Source organism: Sapajus apella, unplaced genomic scaffold (genome assembly GCF_009761245.1).
Source record: "Sapajus apella isolate SASKATOON/1434 unplaced genomic scaffold, GSC_monkey_1.0 scaffold43, whole genome shotgun sequence".
Classification (NCBI taxonomy): domain Eukaryota; kingdom Metazoa; phylum Chordata; class Mammalia; order Primates; family Cebidae; genus Sapajus; species Sapajus apella.
In genome coordinates, this window is record NW_022436983.1 from 199,190 (window position 1) to 215,240 (window position 16,051).

Here is a 16,051-nt window from a genome sequence, read left to right on the forward strand (position 1 = left end):
CCAAAAACAACAACAGCAACAGAGCCCCAGAGCTGCTTATCTCAGCTGATCCAACCTTAGAGTCTAAAGAATCCACCTTTAATCAGAAGAGTCAGCCACTCCAAGTGCAGCATGTTTTAAAAGTTCAAATGGTCATACCAGTACAATTACTGATTGATAAGGACACAGGCTCTTTTCCAAAAATCATATTGACCCTCCAGTGTGAGAACAGCCCCAAGCTAAAGAATTTACAAGGAACCTGGAAAACACAAGTCAGCTTTCAAGAAGCCCAAGCCTCGAAGGCTTCATATAAGGACAGATGAGGCAGGCACAAAACCGCAAGCGACAGAGCCGCACGGCTGCGCTCCTCCGGTCGTCCTGGCAAAGTCACATTGGACCACCCGATGCCCGCCCCACTCAGCCAGGCAGCACGCAGCTAAGGAACACCTGCAGGCAAGCCCTTTGGTCAGGGAAACTTAAGGAATGCCACTGCCGTACATTTTAAGAGGAACATTCTCGGCATCAACCGAAATTGCACGATTAAAAGGTTAAGTCAAGCCCATGGAATCGCCTGCAGGGGAAAGCCACCTGAGACAGAAGAGACGGGCTCTCTGTCACCCCTGCATTGCAGCTCACTGATCTGCACTGGACAAGTTTCCTCCTTGACAGCATAAACAGATTAAAATCATTTAAATGCGCCTGTCTTCATGCCTTCGTCTTCAAAAACATGGACACCATTTTGCCTCGGGGCCAAGTTTCCATTTTTCACCCGGGGTAACAGAAGTGGAATTGGGCCTCTGCTGATGTAGCAGAAGCGGCCGCAGGAAACGGATCTCTCCAACACTGAATAAAGGAGGGAAGAGTTTATCTGGCCGGGAGACCAGGCAGTAATTTGTCAAAAGCCCAGTTCATCTAACAAAGAAGGTTCTGCCTTTACATAGACTTATACTTTACATGTTACACGTGGAAGAATCTTAGGTTTGTTTATAGCTTTAGGAATCACATATGAAAGGGTTCCGGTTTACAGTTTAGGACTCACATGCGAAAAGGTCTCTGTTTACAGTTTCAGGAATCATATATGAAAGGGTTCTGGTTTACAGTTTTAGGACTCACATGTGAAAAGGTCTCTGGTTTGATCTTGTTTTAAGTAAAAATAGTGTCTTCCTGAGAGTTTCCCCAAGACCAAGCATGTTATTTTCAGGAAGGAGATTCAGGAGGCGCCAGCTGGCCTGCTCTCTCTTCTATTGAGCTGCACAGTGGATGACAGAGCGGGAGGGAATCCCAGATGCCTGGGTCTCCTTCCTCAATGTGTCTGGATGAAGAGGCTGCAGCCGGGCACCCCCACGGCATGGCCACGCAACCTGGCACATACATGATAGGGGCTCCTCAGACGACACTGGGCAGCAAAGCCAGAGAGGCGCTGAGCAGAAGCAGAGTGAGTCCCCACCAAAGAACTGTTTCAATAAGCCTTTAGCAGGATAGTTTCAGTCAGGCAAACAATCCAGAGACTTCGAGCAGTTCCTAACCACCGACTCAGACTCACACTGCGGGTTCGGACAGCTTCCCAGCCACTACACTCAAAGATGGCAGGGATCGAGGGTGCCCACTATTCTCCATCATGACAGGGACAGACCCCTGCCCCACAAATTATCCAGCCCACAATGGCAGCAGTGCCAAGGTCGAGAAACTCTCATTTGGAGTAAAAATGTAAACTCCAATCCTGGCTGAAAGGATAAGACACCATCTTATCTGTGTATGCCTAACTCCTAAACACAGCATGGCATGCAGAAGGCACTTACCCAACGTTTGTTGAATGAATACTACTGCCCACCGGCTCCCTGTTTACGGAAAAGCACGACTTAATACTCCAGCCTCCAGCAGCATGCAAGAGATGCAAACTGTTATCTCTCATGCACAGATGAATGTAGTCAGGATCAAGGGGTTTATCCTTTTCTTGCAGATTAATTTCTTTTTTTTCCCCCACAGGTTTTTTTGGGGAACAGGTGGTATTTGGTTACATGAGGAAGTTCTTTTGCGGTGATCTGTGAGATTTTGGTGCACCTATCACCTGAGCAGGATACACTGAACTCAGTTTTTTTTTTTTAAAGACAGAGTCTTGCTCTATCACCCAGGCTGGAGTGCCACGGCATGAATCTCAGCTCACTGCAACCTCCACTCCCTGAGCTCAAGCGATTCTCTTGTCTCAGCCTCCCGAGTAGCTGGGATTACAGGTGTGTGCCACCATACCCAGCTAATTTTCATATTTTTAGTAGAGACAGGGTTTCACCATCTTGGCCAGAGTGTTCTCGAACTCCTGATCTCAAGTGATCCACCCGCCTTGTCCACCCAAAGTGCCAGCATTACACGTGTGAGCCACTGCACCCAGCCTCAATTCGTAGTCTTTTATCCCTCACCCCCTAAAATCAAGGAATTTAAATCACTTGCCTGAAGTCCCACAGGGATCAGTGACGGAGCAGGACATCAGCCTACGCCCCATCCTTCCTCAAATCCAATGCCCATGGCGAAAGTCAGTTCTCTCTCTGGCCTAAACAGCGACTCCTTGGCTTACTTAGAAAAGTGAGCAAAGACACTTACAACCCAAAGCAAGAAATATCCAGCCCCATCTCTATCAAAATAAAAAAATTTAGCTGGGTATGGTGGTGCATGCCTGTAGTCCCAGATACTTGGGAGGCTGAGGAGGGAGGATCACTTGAACCCAGGAGTCCAAGGGTACAATCAGCTATGATCGTACCATTGCACTCCAGCCTGGGCAACACAGAGACACCCATCTCTTAAAAAAAAAGAAAGATCCCACACTACGCTGCTATGAACACACAACAACAAAACTGACAAACATAGCTTTCCATTGTCCCCAAATGACCAACAGTTCAATCACTGTACAATTAAACGCTGGAAACATCACAGAGACAGCATTCTCCTTCTAAAACCCACATTCTTTCATCCCCTCATCTCAGGTTCCAAGATCACGGCGGTGCTTTCCATTGTGCCAGAGAGGAAATCAGCCCTCCCCAGCTGCAGACAGACGGGCACACGGGGCCAGAGCTGGCCTCCCAGAGCCACGGAGCCTCCCTCTGTGGAAGCAGCTCGCTGGGACACGAAGCTGGCTTCTTGCTTTTGTTGTGGTGATGTTCAGGACATGCCCAGCCTCTGCCGAACAACAGCTAGCGCACAGGAGCAGCGGCCGCACTCTGCAGCCAGGGCTACCGGCAAGCTCCAGGCCCAGGCCGAAGAATCCAGGCACTGGAAGGGCTCAAAGGAGTTGCACGTGGGTTATGCTGACACTCCTTGACAGCATCTGCTTTTCGACGGGAAAATACAGCACGCTCATTGGTCTGATGAGTAAGGGCCGCTGAAGAGGGGCTTTCTCATGGCTGTGATGGCGGGAAGGGGCGCCAACTCAATTACCTGCGTCCCTCTGCCAGGGCAGGTGACTGCCCCGCCGCTTTGGCGACACCAGGGTTGGTGCACTCTGGGAGAAAAGATTCCCCTGCTGGGGGTTTAGGCTGTTGCTGGAGAACCACCAGGATTCCTGCCCAGTAACTCCCCTCAAATAAATAAACGAGGGAAAAGAAGGCTGTCACCCAATGCTGGCCACAACTACTAAGGAAAGAATCCAAGGGAAAATATGTCCACCTCAAAAAGAAAATTGAAAAACTGCACAGGATTGTGGCCTCCAGGATTAGTTTTTAAAAGACACTTTTTTAGAAGTTGAATGAATGATTAGCTGGCTCAGAGGAAGTGAAAGGCAATTCCTCTCCACCAGGGAAGGTCTCAGAGAACACAGAATTTTGAGCTCAGGGCTGAGGAGTCCGGGGACTACTCTCCAGCATATGGGTCCAGTTCGAATATTCATCATTTGCAGAAAAAAGCACCCAGCTCTGGATCCAGACGAGACTTCCATGTTCCAAGCCTTTCTTTAGGACGTGGCTGTCTGAGAAGTCCTGACACAGGCCCTTCTCTCAGGGTCATGTGTGACACCGGCACTCCGAAAAACCCCGAGCATGCAGGTTCCCTGCGTTACCACGTGGGGCTGGCCAGCCATGGGTGCCCCGTCCCCGGCTACCGGCAGCTCCCAACCCCAAAGCAGATCCCCTGGAACTACCGCCGACAAAGATCAGAAAAACACAGGCAATTAGGAAAACCAGAAAAATATTTTTGCTAACTCTCAGAATCACCCCTAAAAAGGGCAGAGTGTTTTATGAACCTCTATTTCCACGGGGCATAGACAAAGCAAATAGTGGGCAGGGTACGAGCATGCCGCCACACCCTCACACCTAGGAATGCCCACCCCTGGAGCACGCTACACTTCGTCCACACTTGTAGCAGATACACATGTACCTGGATGCGGACACACATTTGCACACACACTCAGTGAAGGGGAATTCTCTTTAGTTAACTAAGTTAACTAGTTAACTAAGCTGGAACAAAACCTTTTTTCTGTATGAGAATGTCAAGGAGATGGAGGAAACTGCCTGGCACAGAACACACTACTGGACAGCCTGGCAGGAGGGATTCATTCCTGGAGCACCACTGGCCTCTGCTGCCCGCACGGGGCATAGCAGCTGCAAATGGCAGGCTCCCTGCATGGCAGGGAGGCTTCAGCATCACCCTCACAGCTGAGTGCCCTGGCCACCCCACACTGTCTCTGCTGCATTCCCTACTTCAGCGACTCTAAGTCCAAGGGTGCGGATTTTTCCGGAAACTTTAAGGGCTGTGTTCCACTAGCCCCCCGGCCCGTCCCCAGCCTCAACACAAGACGCCCATATGACAGGCCAAGGCTGAGCAGCGTGGCTCCCAAGTCGGCTGCCCTTGGCACCACCAGCACACGTATTCCAGACTCTGAAAAGCCACCAGCTCCTCGTCCCCCTCACACATCTGAATTGTGACCTGCACAGGCAGCATGACATGCGGCTACCAGGATGTGGCAAACGCACGTCCTGCCCAACTTCCCTGAAACAGAAGCCCGCGGGGTACACGACTGTCATCCCGAGACAGGCAGAAAGCAGCAGCCATTCTGAAGACTGTCCCACCGTGCGGCTGGAGTTCTATAGGGATCAGGATGCGACAGCCCAGGGATTTGGGAGATGGAACGCCCCCTCATCTGGCCAGAAGCCTGTGTCCTGCTGGGTTATCAGGGCAGCGCCGGTCCTTATGAAGGTCCGAGGCCTCTCTCAACGGAGAGCTGAAGTCAGAGGGCGTGAGGGAGGAGGAGGAACGTGCCCCAGCACCTCAGTGACTGCCAAGCATCCCTGTGCTGGTTTCAGAGCATACTGCATCCCTCATAATCCTACGGAACACTTCAGAACAAATGCAGGGCTCCTCAGAAGCAGGAGGTCACAGAGGCAACAGCGGGTAGTGCCGTCAGATGCACAGGGCCACTCCTGCCGCCACCGCCACCTGTGCATAGGCTGGTGGGGTGATTCCATCTCCATGCTCCTCAGCGTCCTCTTTAAAACGGGTACACAGGATACTGACCCCCACAGGAGGAGACAGGCATGAAATGACAGTGTGCTTCTGAGCCGATGCCTGGCCACAGGAAGAGCCTCCCAGGAAAGGACAGCTACCTTCACCACCGGCCACACACTGTCACACCACCAGGTTTCTGGGGCCTCACTGTGCACACCTGAGAAAGATAAAGCTAAACAGCCCCAACCCAGCAGCTGGTCCGGCATTGCCACCACTGGGAACTCACAGCCAGCCTCCCGCCACAGCACAGGCATGATGGGACCCCCTGCCCACACTGAAACAGCACCGAGCCTCCCGCCACAGCGCAGGAACGAGGGGACCCCCTGCCCACGCTGAAACAGCACCGAGCCTCCCGCCACAGTGCAGGAACGAGGGGACCCCCTGCCGACAATGAAACAGCACCGAGCCTCCCGCCACAGCGCAGGAAGGAGGGGACCCCCTGCCCACAATGAAACAGCACCGAGCCTCCTGCCACAGCGCAGGAACGAGGGGACCCCCTGCCCACAATGAAAAGCACTCTAAGAGTTCACCCTCAGTCCATGTGTGATTTACACATGAAACCTTTTCTGTCACAGCTGGCCAGAGAGACCTCTAAGAGGTATTTGCATAAGCTGTTTGACAACCTTAATGTCAGACACATCTTTGGCTGTCATGACATACACTCTAGCAAGGCTTTTTAGTGAAGCTTCCTGACCTCTAGGGTCATTCTCTCCCTCTACTACCCATGGGATGAAGGGCAAGAGTCAGTATCCACCCACGTCAAGACACACACAATCCAAGCGCTGGGTGATGGTCGGGTACGGGAGCAGCGAGTTCGCGGCCTGAGGTGGGAGTGCTGACTCGCTAGAGCGGGCGCCTGCAGAAAACGCGCGCCTGGGCAGAGGTTACCTAGAGTAACGGCTCAAAGGATGGCCCCTGTCAGCGCCACTGCTGCTCATCATACAAACTGTCACAACACCAGGCCTCTTGGGCCTCCTTCTATACACCTGAGAGAGATCAAACCAAAGCCTGGACCCTCTCATCACCTCTGGTCCCCACAATGTCCCCACCTGAGAGAGATCAAACCAAGACAGCCTAGACCCTCTCATCTCCTCTGTCGTCTCCACATTGTACCCACCTGAGAGAGACCAAACCAAAGCCCAGACCTGCTCATCACCTCTGGTCCCCACACTGTCCCTGCTGCACACCTGTCATGCTCAGACACCATCTCTCTCAAGCTCCACCCACTTAGTTCAGCTGTGAAGCAGCAGCCAGGCATGGGGATGACCTCCATGACATCCCCGGCTCTTAAGAGTAAAACACCAGCATCCCTAAGACCTCGTAGGACCCAGCCAGAAGGCACCAGGGGCCACCCTCAACCCCACTCATTGTGCACCTGGGCTCTCCCTTCACCCCTGACACCCCCGGCTCTCCCCTCACCCCTGACACCCCCGGCTCTCCCCACTCTACCCGAAGCAGCCTTCTCCCTGCTCATTACGGAGCCAGCTGCTTTCTCGTCCCGCAGGTCCCAGCTTAAAGGGCAGCTCCGCAGAGAGGCCTTCCTTGTCACCCACCTAAAGCAGGTCTCCGTGCTCTCCTGTTGGGCTCCTCCTGACAACTTAACACAACTTGCAATTGCCCTGTTACTGTTCGGTGTGTCTCCCCAGCAGTCTGCAGTTCTGTTAGGTGAGCACCATCATCATCCTGAGCCTAGCACGGCAGTCTGCAGACAGCGGGCGCTGAAGGGAATACACGCTGTGCAGTGCAACCACAGAGACAGAGCACGCCGGCCCGTAGGGCGGCCAGCTGCAAGACCACCTGAATGGAAACACGACACTCCACCAGTGCCCACCCACCTGCCGGTCCCAAGACAGAAGGCACAGGTGTGAGTCCAGGCTCTGACACCTGCTACCTGGGCAAGTCACGTTACTAAATCCTAATTTCCCTATACAAAAGGGAGGAAAGAAAGGAAGGCAGGGAAGGAGGGAGGGGAGGTGAGAGGGCAGGGCAAGAGGAAGGGGGTAGGGAGGGGCAGCGAAGGGGATGGCAGGGGAGCAGCAGTGGCAGGGGGGACAGATGAGGTCAATAATTTACCAACTTATTCCCAAGAACTCCAAGGGTCCTTGAAGGTGACAAAACCCCCATGCCCCTGACCCTTAAACTACAGCAGAGCAGAGCTCTCTCATTTGTTTAGGACAACTGGCTTCCACCTAAAACGGTGTTTGGAAATCAAGTGCCTGCCGCTAGGCTGAGCTCTGTGCTGCCTGGGGCCGCAGGTCTTAGACACACTGTGAGGTCTGGGTGAGGCCCGATCTCTGGGCTGACACCCAGGACCCCACACACCCACTCTCCATCTTGGAGCGGCCCCTGCTGCAGTCACCAAGGCCCACCTCATTGAAGACAATCCTGGACGGCGGTCTCTTTGTCGGCTTCACTGTGGTTTTCCACGTCCTCCCGAAGAAGTGCCGGTAGGTGACATCAAAGAAAGACACTCGCAGATGGCATTCAACCTCTGACAGCATCTCCAGCACACCCTAGGAGACAAGGGGGAAATGGCCCTGAAGGGTCTCAGCACCATGCAGTCACTGCAGGCCACGCGGGTGCACATGGGCCACTTGGCATTCACCCTTGCTTAGGTATCAGCATCCAGTGTCCTTCTCGGGGGGCTACCTCTCTCCCACTGCCACTGGTCTTGGTGGGGTTATAAACCAAAGCACTCAGCCTCCCCTGGCCAATGAGACACTGCAGTCCCTTGGAACAGACGCAGGCTTCTGACTCAGCCAGAGCCCAGGACACACAAGAGGCGATGACCACAGGAGACACACGTGCCTGCCAGAATGAGGCCCAGGGCGGCCGGCAGCCAAGAGGTGAGAGAGAACAAGTCCAGGAGATCACCTAAGACCTAGCTCAAACCACACCTGAAGCTTATGCTGGCTATGGATTTGTTGTGTAAGTTAACGAATCACCTGTCGCTTAAATCATTTTGGATGGGTTTTTTAATCATCTGCAACAAAATGAGCCCTTCCTGATATAACCAGAAACTCGAAATCCTCAACTTGCCAGATTTTGGGGTGATATTAGCAAAGGAAAAAGCAGACCTTTGAGAATTAAGAAATCATGGCTACAAATACAGAACACGGCAGCCAGAGCGGAGACAGGACTCCGCCCCGGGACTTTACCACTCACAGCAAGTGCTACCTTAGGCTTTGCTCTTCCATGACAGGTTCCTACCTGAGCCAGAGTCCTCTGCCTTTCACCCATCCACTTAGCAAACATTACTTACGAATCTATTCTGCACATTGACTCTCTGCCAGGCACACTTCCAGGCAGTAGGGAAAGAAAAGGGAACAGAACAGACCAAATCTCTGCCCTGGGGGGTCTGGGGAGAGGAGCCAGGCAGGAGGAGCAGCAAACTCAAAGGTCCTGAAGGGAAACCACAGGTGCTCTGAAAGCCAGCGAGAAGTGCAGAACTATATTTAGCTATAGTAACTGTTTGCTTTTTTAAGAAAAGTCTCGCTCTGTCACCCACGCTGAAGGTCTGGCCACCGCAACCTCCCCGTCCCAGGCTCAAGTGATCCTCCTGCCTCATCCTCTCAAGTAGCTGGGACCACAGGTGCGCTCCACCACACCCGGCTAATTTCTGTACTTTCTGTAGAGGGGGTTTTGCCAGGCTGGTCTCCATCTCCTGTCCACAAGTGACCTGCCCGCCGTGGCCTCTCAAAGTGCTGGATTACAGGGCTGAGCCACTGCACCCAGCCTGTATTTTCTAATCTTCTGTATTACTGATGCTCTGGCATCTGGGGCCTCAGTGATGAGACTGTCCCCCAGAGCCAGCTAATTCCTAGGGTGGCAAATGGCAAACCTGCCAGAACGTGTCTAACATGAAAACCAACCAGTCCAGAGCCCACACACCCCAGGAGTCCCACCCTCTGCCCTGATCTCCCAGGGTCAGTGACCAGATACCTCGGGGCCATCCCTGCACCTCAGAGACCATGGCATGACTCTCCCTGGCCACCGCCAAGCCTGCCTGGCTGCTCATCCTGCCCAGCTGCTCACCGTACCCGGCCCAGTCTTCCCACAATCAAGTCTCTGCCCCCGCCTCCCTTCTATCCTCCTGCCTCCGACCAGCCCTGCACCGCCCCCAAGTGGTCTGTGGGCCTCGCCCTCCTCTCAGCAGCAGTCCTCTCCTGATCCGCTGGCCTCACCACCCCTGAATGGAAACCAATCCCAGGTACATTCTAAGCAGAAAGGCCGCTGGACTGCAACAGGCTGGGCCAGGGAAGAGAGGAGGAATGAGCTCCGGGAACAGGAGCGTCAGGCAGGCCTCACAGTGCGAGAAGCAGCTGGGTTTTCACTCCAAACGTGCAAAGAGGTCAGGGAGAGATCTAGCAGAAATGACACAATCTGATTCAGGATTTAAGAAAATTCCTGCAGCTGCCATGCGCCCATGAGACTGTGGGGGAGGGAGTGGACGCAGGGGCTGGTCAGGAGGCTGCTGCCACCATCCAGGCAAGAGAGGGAGGGGCAGAGAGGGCGACAGGAAGTGGGCACACCTGGGCTCTGGAGCAGCTGCATGGTCATGAAGGGAGAAGTGGGAAGGACCAGCTGACTAGGTCGGCCCCGCCCTCCCAGGTCCAGCACTGAGTCCCGCGTCTCAAGTGAAGCGACCTGGAGGGAGATCGTGTTATCCATGGGATGGGGAGGGCGGGCAGAGCAGGCCTGAGGACTCCAAGCCCAGCTCCCATCATCGTGCAGCCTCCCCGTCCCTCATCCCTCTTCCCCTGTCCCTCCTCCTCCTCCTCAGTTCCTCCCACATCCAGACCCACGCTCTGAGCCTCCTCATCTCTCCCCAGAGCAATCACCCAGCTTTTCCATGTTGACCGTCTGTCGTCCCATCTAGCATGTGAACTCTGTGAGGATGTGAGCCTGGCACAGTCTGTTCCCTGCTGTCCCTGGAGCCCAGGCAAGGCCTCAGCGCATGCCCCTCCTCACCTGGACTGCCTGGGCTCCCCTAGAGTCCCCTCCTCCCCCTCTCCTGCACTCTCTCAGGAGGCCATCATCAGGCAGGACCCCGTGGCTCCCAGATCTGTCGCCGGCTTCGGCTTCTTTCCAGAATGCCAGACCCTAACCACCCTCCCGCCACCTCTAGCCTACTTCACACCCAAGTCTATTCAAAGAAGAATCCACTGAGAGCTCCTTGAAGACATAGCACGGGGCAGAGTCCATTCTGTGTCCTCTGCAGAGTTCCAGGCATGTCGCGGTGCCCAATAAATGTCAAACTGAATTGAAATACTCATCCCAAAATAAAGAAATATAATCAGTGATCATGATAAAATTAAACAAAAAAAGTAAATGGGACAGTAAGAGAAATATATTAAAATCATTAATAAATTCAATTCAAAACAAGCATGTAACATTCTTCAGCCAACACCTTTCACAGGGAAGAAAGCTGTGGCCATTATCTAAAGCTATCAACTCTCAAAACAACTAAAATTGGACAAACATAGACTATCTATACGAAACCTTTTTATCATCTATTTCCAAATTCTATTTATAGAGCTTACATAAATTCTATTTATCTTCTTTTAAATGCTGTATTTTGACTGATCTTTGTACATAAAGCCAACACTGTGTTCCTGCAGCAAGCCCCACTTGATCCTAATACCCCAGCATTTACAGAGCGCTGGTTTTGCGGTCCTGATATTTTCAGGGCTGCCGTGTTAACATTCACGAGGGATGCCAGTTCGTACTTCTGCTGCAGTGCCCTTGACTGGGTATCAGAATTATGGTGGCCTCAAAAAATGGGCTGGGAAGTGTTCCCTCCTGCTCTATTTCCTGAAAGAGTTTGTCTAGAATTCATCTTCTTTCTTCTTTAGTATCTCATGAAATTCAACATTTTATTTTTAACATCTGTAGCATACATTATAGCGATGCTTGTTTCATTTTAATATTGGTAGTGTTTTCTTTTTTTGTCTTAATCAATTTTATCAATCTTTTCAAAGAATCAACTTCTAGCTTTACTGATTTTCTCTCTTATTTGTTCTTTACTGTCTTCTACTCATATACGTCAGGTGTAGCATAATGACATTTCAGTCAGCAACAGACTGTATATGTGACTAGCCCCTGAAGATTATAATACTCTATTTTTACTGTTTTTCTATGTTTGATAAACCGTTGTGTTACAATTGCCAAGAGTATTCAGTACGGTCACGTGCCACACACGTTTGCAGCCCAGAAGCAACAGGCTGTACCATGTAGCCCAGGCGGGAGGCAGGCTCTGCCATCCAGGCTTGTGTAAGTACTTTCCATGATGTTTGCACGATGGCAAAATTGCCTAACAATGCCATTTCTCTGAATGTATCCCCATTGTCAAGCAACCATGCATAACTGTATTTACCATTTCCTTTCTTCTAATCACTTTGTATCTAATCTGTTCCTTTATTTACATTGTTAAGGAAGAGGCAGAGGTCACTGATTTTCTACCTTCTTCTTTTCTAATATAGTTACGTAAAGCTATACATTTCCCTCAAAGAACTGCACTAGCTAAATCCTACAAATCTATGTATTTTCTTCCATTACGCAGTTCAAATTATTTCCTAATTTCCCTATTAAACACTCGCTCTGGCAACACATATACTAATTTTCCTATTCTTCTCTGATCTGGTGTTTTAATTTCCTACTATTTAAGGATTTTCTGGATCTCGTACTGTTACTTATTTCTAACTTAAAAGCACAGTAGTTGGTAAACGTACCTCATAATTTGGGTCCTCTGAAATTTATCGACACATTTTAATGACTGTTTAATGACTTTTATAGTCACATTTTGGTGACTGTTCCACATAAACTTGAGAAGAATGTGTATCCAAGCTTTGTTGGGAGTAGTGTTTAAGAGATGTCAAGGTGACCGACGGTATTCTTCAGACCTTCCAAATCCTTATGAGTTTTTTGATCTATTTGTTTTTTCAGTAATTGAGAGAAGAGTTAAAAGTCTCCAAACACGATTTTGAATCCGAATATAGTTCCCTTTAGTTCTGTCCAATTTTGCTCTTTTGTACAAAAGTTATCATAGCAGGCCTGACTGTTACGCTCTGAAAGACCAGCTGACAAGTCTGGCCTTTGGCTGGAGTCTGGGAACTTAGATTTCAGGACTTCCTACACCTAACTGGTAAGCGGGGCACACCGTGCCTAAAGTGTACAGAGTGGCTTATGCTGAACACCCCTTTCCCTTCTGAGAGTCTGGAGTTTTGGACATGCTACCCAACATGGAACATGTGCTGTTACGGTTCACTGCTGGAGGAATCAAACGCATCCTGTGTGACTCAACCCAGAGAGGACTCTTGGAAGCTTGTATCCCCTTCCCCCAGACATCCCGCATACGCCTCCTCCCTTTGCTGATCTTGCTCTGTATCCTTCTGCTGCCGTAAATCTTAACTGAGAGTATGACTATATGCTGAGTCATGTGAGTCCTCTCGGAGACTCTTCAAACCTGGGAGGCGGTCTCGGAGGCCCCTAACACAAGTGCATACACTTTCAGGGACTGTTCCATTTCCCTGATGATCACTGCCTTTAGGAAATGCTTTCTTTCTGGTAATACTCTTCACCTGGAAATCTACTCTTTCTGACTTTGGAACAGTCACAAAGCTTTCTTGGCTCAGTACGTACATGGTAGATATTTTTCCACCCTTCTACTTGCAACTCGTTTATGTCTTTTGCACTTAAAGTGGACTTTTTTGTAAACAACATGAAATTGGGTTTTAAATAACTTTTAACATATGACTTTGGATGAGGAATTCCACTTCTAGGAATTATTCTACAGATATATGTGTACAAGAAAAAAATGAGGTTATTCACTGTAGCAGTATCTGTAATAGCAAATAACTGGGAAAAGTAAGGTACAGAATTAGGCGCAGTGGCTCACACCTGTAATCCCAGCACTTTGGGATGCTGAGGTGGGCAGATCACCTGAGCTCAGGAGTTTGAGACCAGCCTAGAAATGGTGAAACACCATCTCTACCAAAAATACAAAAATGTAACTGGGCGTGGTGGCGCTCATCTGTGGTCCCAGCTACTTGGGAGGCTGAGGAAGGAGAATTTCTTGAGCTCAGGAGGCAGAGGTTTACAATCAGCTGACATCATGCCACTGCACTGCAGCCTGAGTGACAGAGTGAGAGCCCATCTAAGAAAGAAAGGAAGGAAGGGAGGGAGGGAGGAGGGAGGGAGGGAGGGAAAAGAAAAGAAAAGAGAGAGAGAAAAAAAATAGAATGCAGGAAGTACCATTTGCATTTTAAAAAGAAAAAATCGATATAGGTATATTTATTTGTATTTGCTTGGAATTTGTGAAAGTTACACAAAAACACGCTGTATCTAGGGTGATACACCAGGTGCGTGGGGTTGCCATGGGATCACTCACTTTTCCTGTGCATCCTTGTCAACTTTGAACTATGTGAATTACCTTTTCATAAATTAAAATGAAATGGGGAAATAAAGTTTCCTTGCAAAATTCCCAGGAAAGAGGGAAGTGCTATCAAGTATCCTGTGAGCTCCTGGAAGGCAGCTGAGCCAGACGAGCAGGGTGGCGTCCCAGCTAAAGCCGTCGCCCTGGGCAGCTGACTCCACTCCTAGTGGGTTCTGTTGCTCTTCCGTAGAATGGGGGTAAGGTAGTGGCAACTTCACAGGGCTGCTGTGAGGATTAAGTGAATTCACACAGTAAAGTGCTGGAAGTAAAGCCGTAAAAGCAGCCGCCACCACAGAACCTACCACAGTGGCAATGACACAGCAGGTGCTCAATCAGAGGGCTTGGATTTGAACGATAGAGAGCATCCGTGATTTAATAATAGTAAATTAGTCACAGACCCGGGGCTCCAACAACTGAATATGTGTGAATATCACTCTCCCAGCTGCAGAAGAAAATGGCCTTGCCAAGCCAAACCCTGTAAAAAGAGTTGACAACGGCAAGACTGGTCCTTCTCATGCATGCCCATAGGCCACTGGGCCTCATGAGGACAATCCAATCATGTGGGTGTCCTGTGGGCAGCAGCACAGAAGCACCAGCTTCTCCAGCATGTTCCCCACTAGCTGAAGGGCACAGATGGATGTGTCGCCATCAGGGCACGGGCCTGAGAGTGCCCAAGGCTGTGATACATCCAGCCACACACAGAGCTGCCAGAATGCCCAGAGCTCAGCCCCTGCAGTCCTCACTGCCAGGCTGAACGCGGGCCATGCTGAGCCACACATAAGGCCACCTGGTTCAGAAATAACCCAGGAAATCAGATTACTTGGGTTTTTAAATTGTTCCACTGTGGGCAGAAAGAAACCCTAGCCAGTGTCAAAAGTGCTGACCATGTCACTGAATCGGATTTTCTTTGCTGATGGGCCACTTTGCCTCCAAATACTGCCAAGGCCCAAGGTAATGGGTACAGTGGTAAGATTCAAGTGAATAAGTGAAAATCAAGACAGATGCTCTTTGACCTATGACGGGACTCCATCCTGGTAACCCTGTTTAAGCTGAAAATATCCTATGTTCAAATGCACTGAATACACCTAACCCACTGAACATCTGAGCTTAGCACAGCCCAGCTCAAATACGGTCAGAACACTTGCATTTGCCTACAACTGGGCAAAGTCATCTAACACAAATCCTATTTTTAAATAACTGTTGAGTATCTCATGTAATATACTGAAAACAGCACTGAAAGTGAAAAACAGAATGGCTGTGTGGGTATCACCATAAAGCAGAAAAATCAAAAATCAAACCATCGTAAGGCGGAGACCATCTCTGTGTGAATTGGAAGCGTCACCTCAGCTAAGACAATGGCAACATGCATTTGACAACAGCACATTTTGTTACCTGCCTAACGATCGGTCCGTCCAGCCACTTCAGGACACACTGGAACGCTGCTGATTCCTTCACAGGCTGGCGTGCCCTCTGTGGGTGGGGAGGGACAAGCACGTTTTGGGTGAAAGTCCTGTGCCAGTCGTTCATCCTGCCCATCTGAGGGTGACGCGGGCCTCCCGGGTGACCTGTGCCAGTCCTAGCGAAATAAAGAGGGGAGCTTTACAGAGGACAGGGGTCACAGCAGTCCTGAAGGCTTTTGCCTCCCACTGAATCCCAGAGGAACCTCCATCCCCCAAACCCACACTCTGCAAACCAGTGGAGTGGACTTTGTGGCTGGCTGCCACCCAAGCTGCCTCCCCTAGGAAGTACCATTTGCATTTTAAAAAGGAAAAATTAATGTAGGTATATTTGTTGTATTTGCTTAGAATTTATGAAAATTATGCAAAAACACACTGTATCTAGGGTGATACACCAGGTGCCTGAGGTTACCATGGGATGATTCATTTATCCTGTGCATCCATGTCAACTCTGAACCATGTGAATTACCTTTTCACACAAAAAAATAAAATGAAATGGGGAAATAAAAATCTACCTCCAGAAATGCTCTGCCCCACCCCTACCCCCATGGGCCTTAGTCAGAGCATGAGTCTCTTGGCCTCTGTAGCTGATTCCAGATGGGGACCTGAAGGGACATTTTGTTCAGCTGTGCAGGTTAGGTACTACACAAGGACAGCAGGGGCACGTGGCCACTGAAACAGAGCCGTAGTGTAG

At 50.4% G+C, this 16,051-nt stretch overlaps 1 protein-coding gene across 16 annotated transcripts in view; it reads right to left on the bottom strand.

Moving 5' to 3' along the window:
• NPHP4 (nephrocystin 4) overlaps positions 1 to 16,051 on the bottom strand; it is a 132,902-nt gene that overhangs the window by 109,870 nt on the left and 6,981 nt on the right. For 11 of the 16 annotated variants that reach the window (XR_004275908.1, XM_032301064.1, XM_032301062.1 and 8 more), the window contains 2 exons: positions 15,293 to 15,476; positions 7,836 to 7,979 (listed from right to left, as the gene is read on the bottom strand). Coding sequence is in view for 13 of the 16 variants with exons in the window: in XM_032301066.1 (XP_032156957.1) it covers positions 7,836 to 7,979; positions 15,293 to 15,476 (328 nt within the window). In the remaining 3 variants the exon portion in view is untranslated. Of the gene's footprint in view, positions 1 to 7,835; positions 7,980 to 15,292; positions 15,477 to 16,051 lie in introns of those variants that run through there. The other 5 variants (XM_032301060.1, XM_032301071.1, XM_032301067.1 and 2 more) reach the window with 3 other exon arrangements.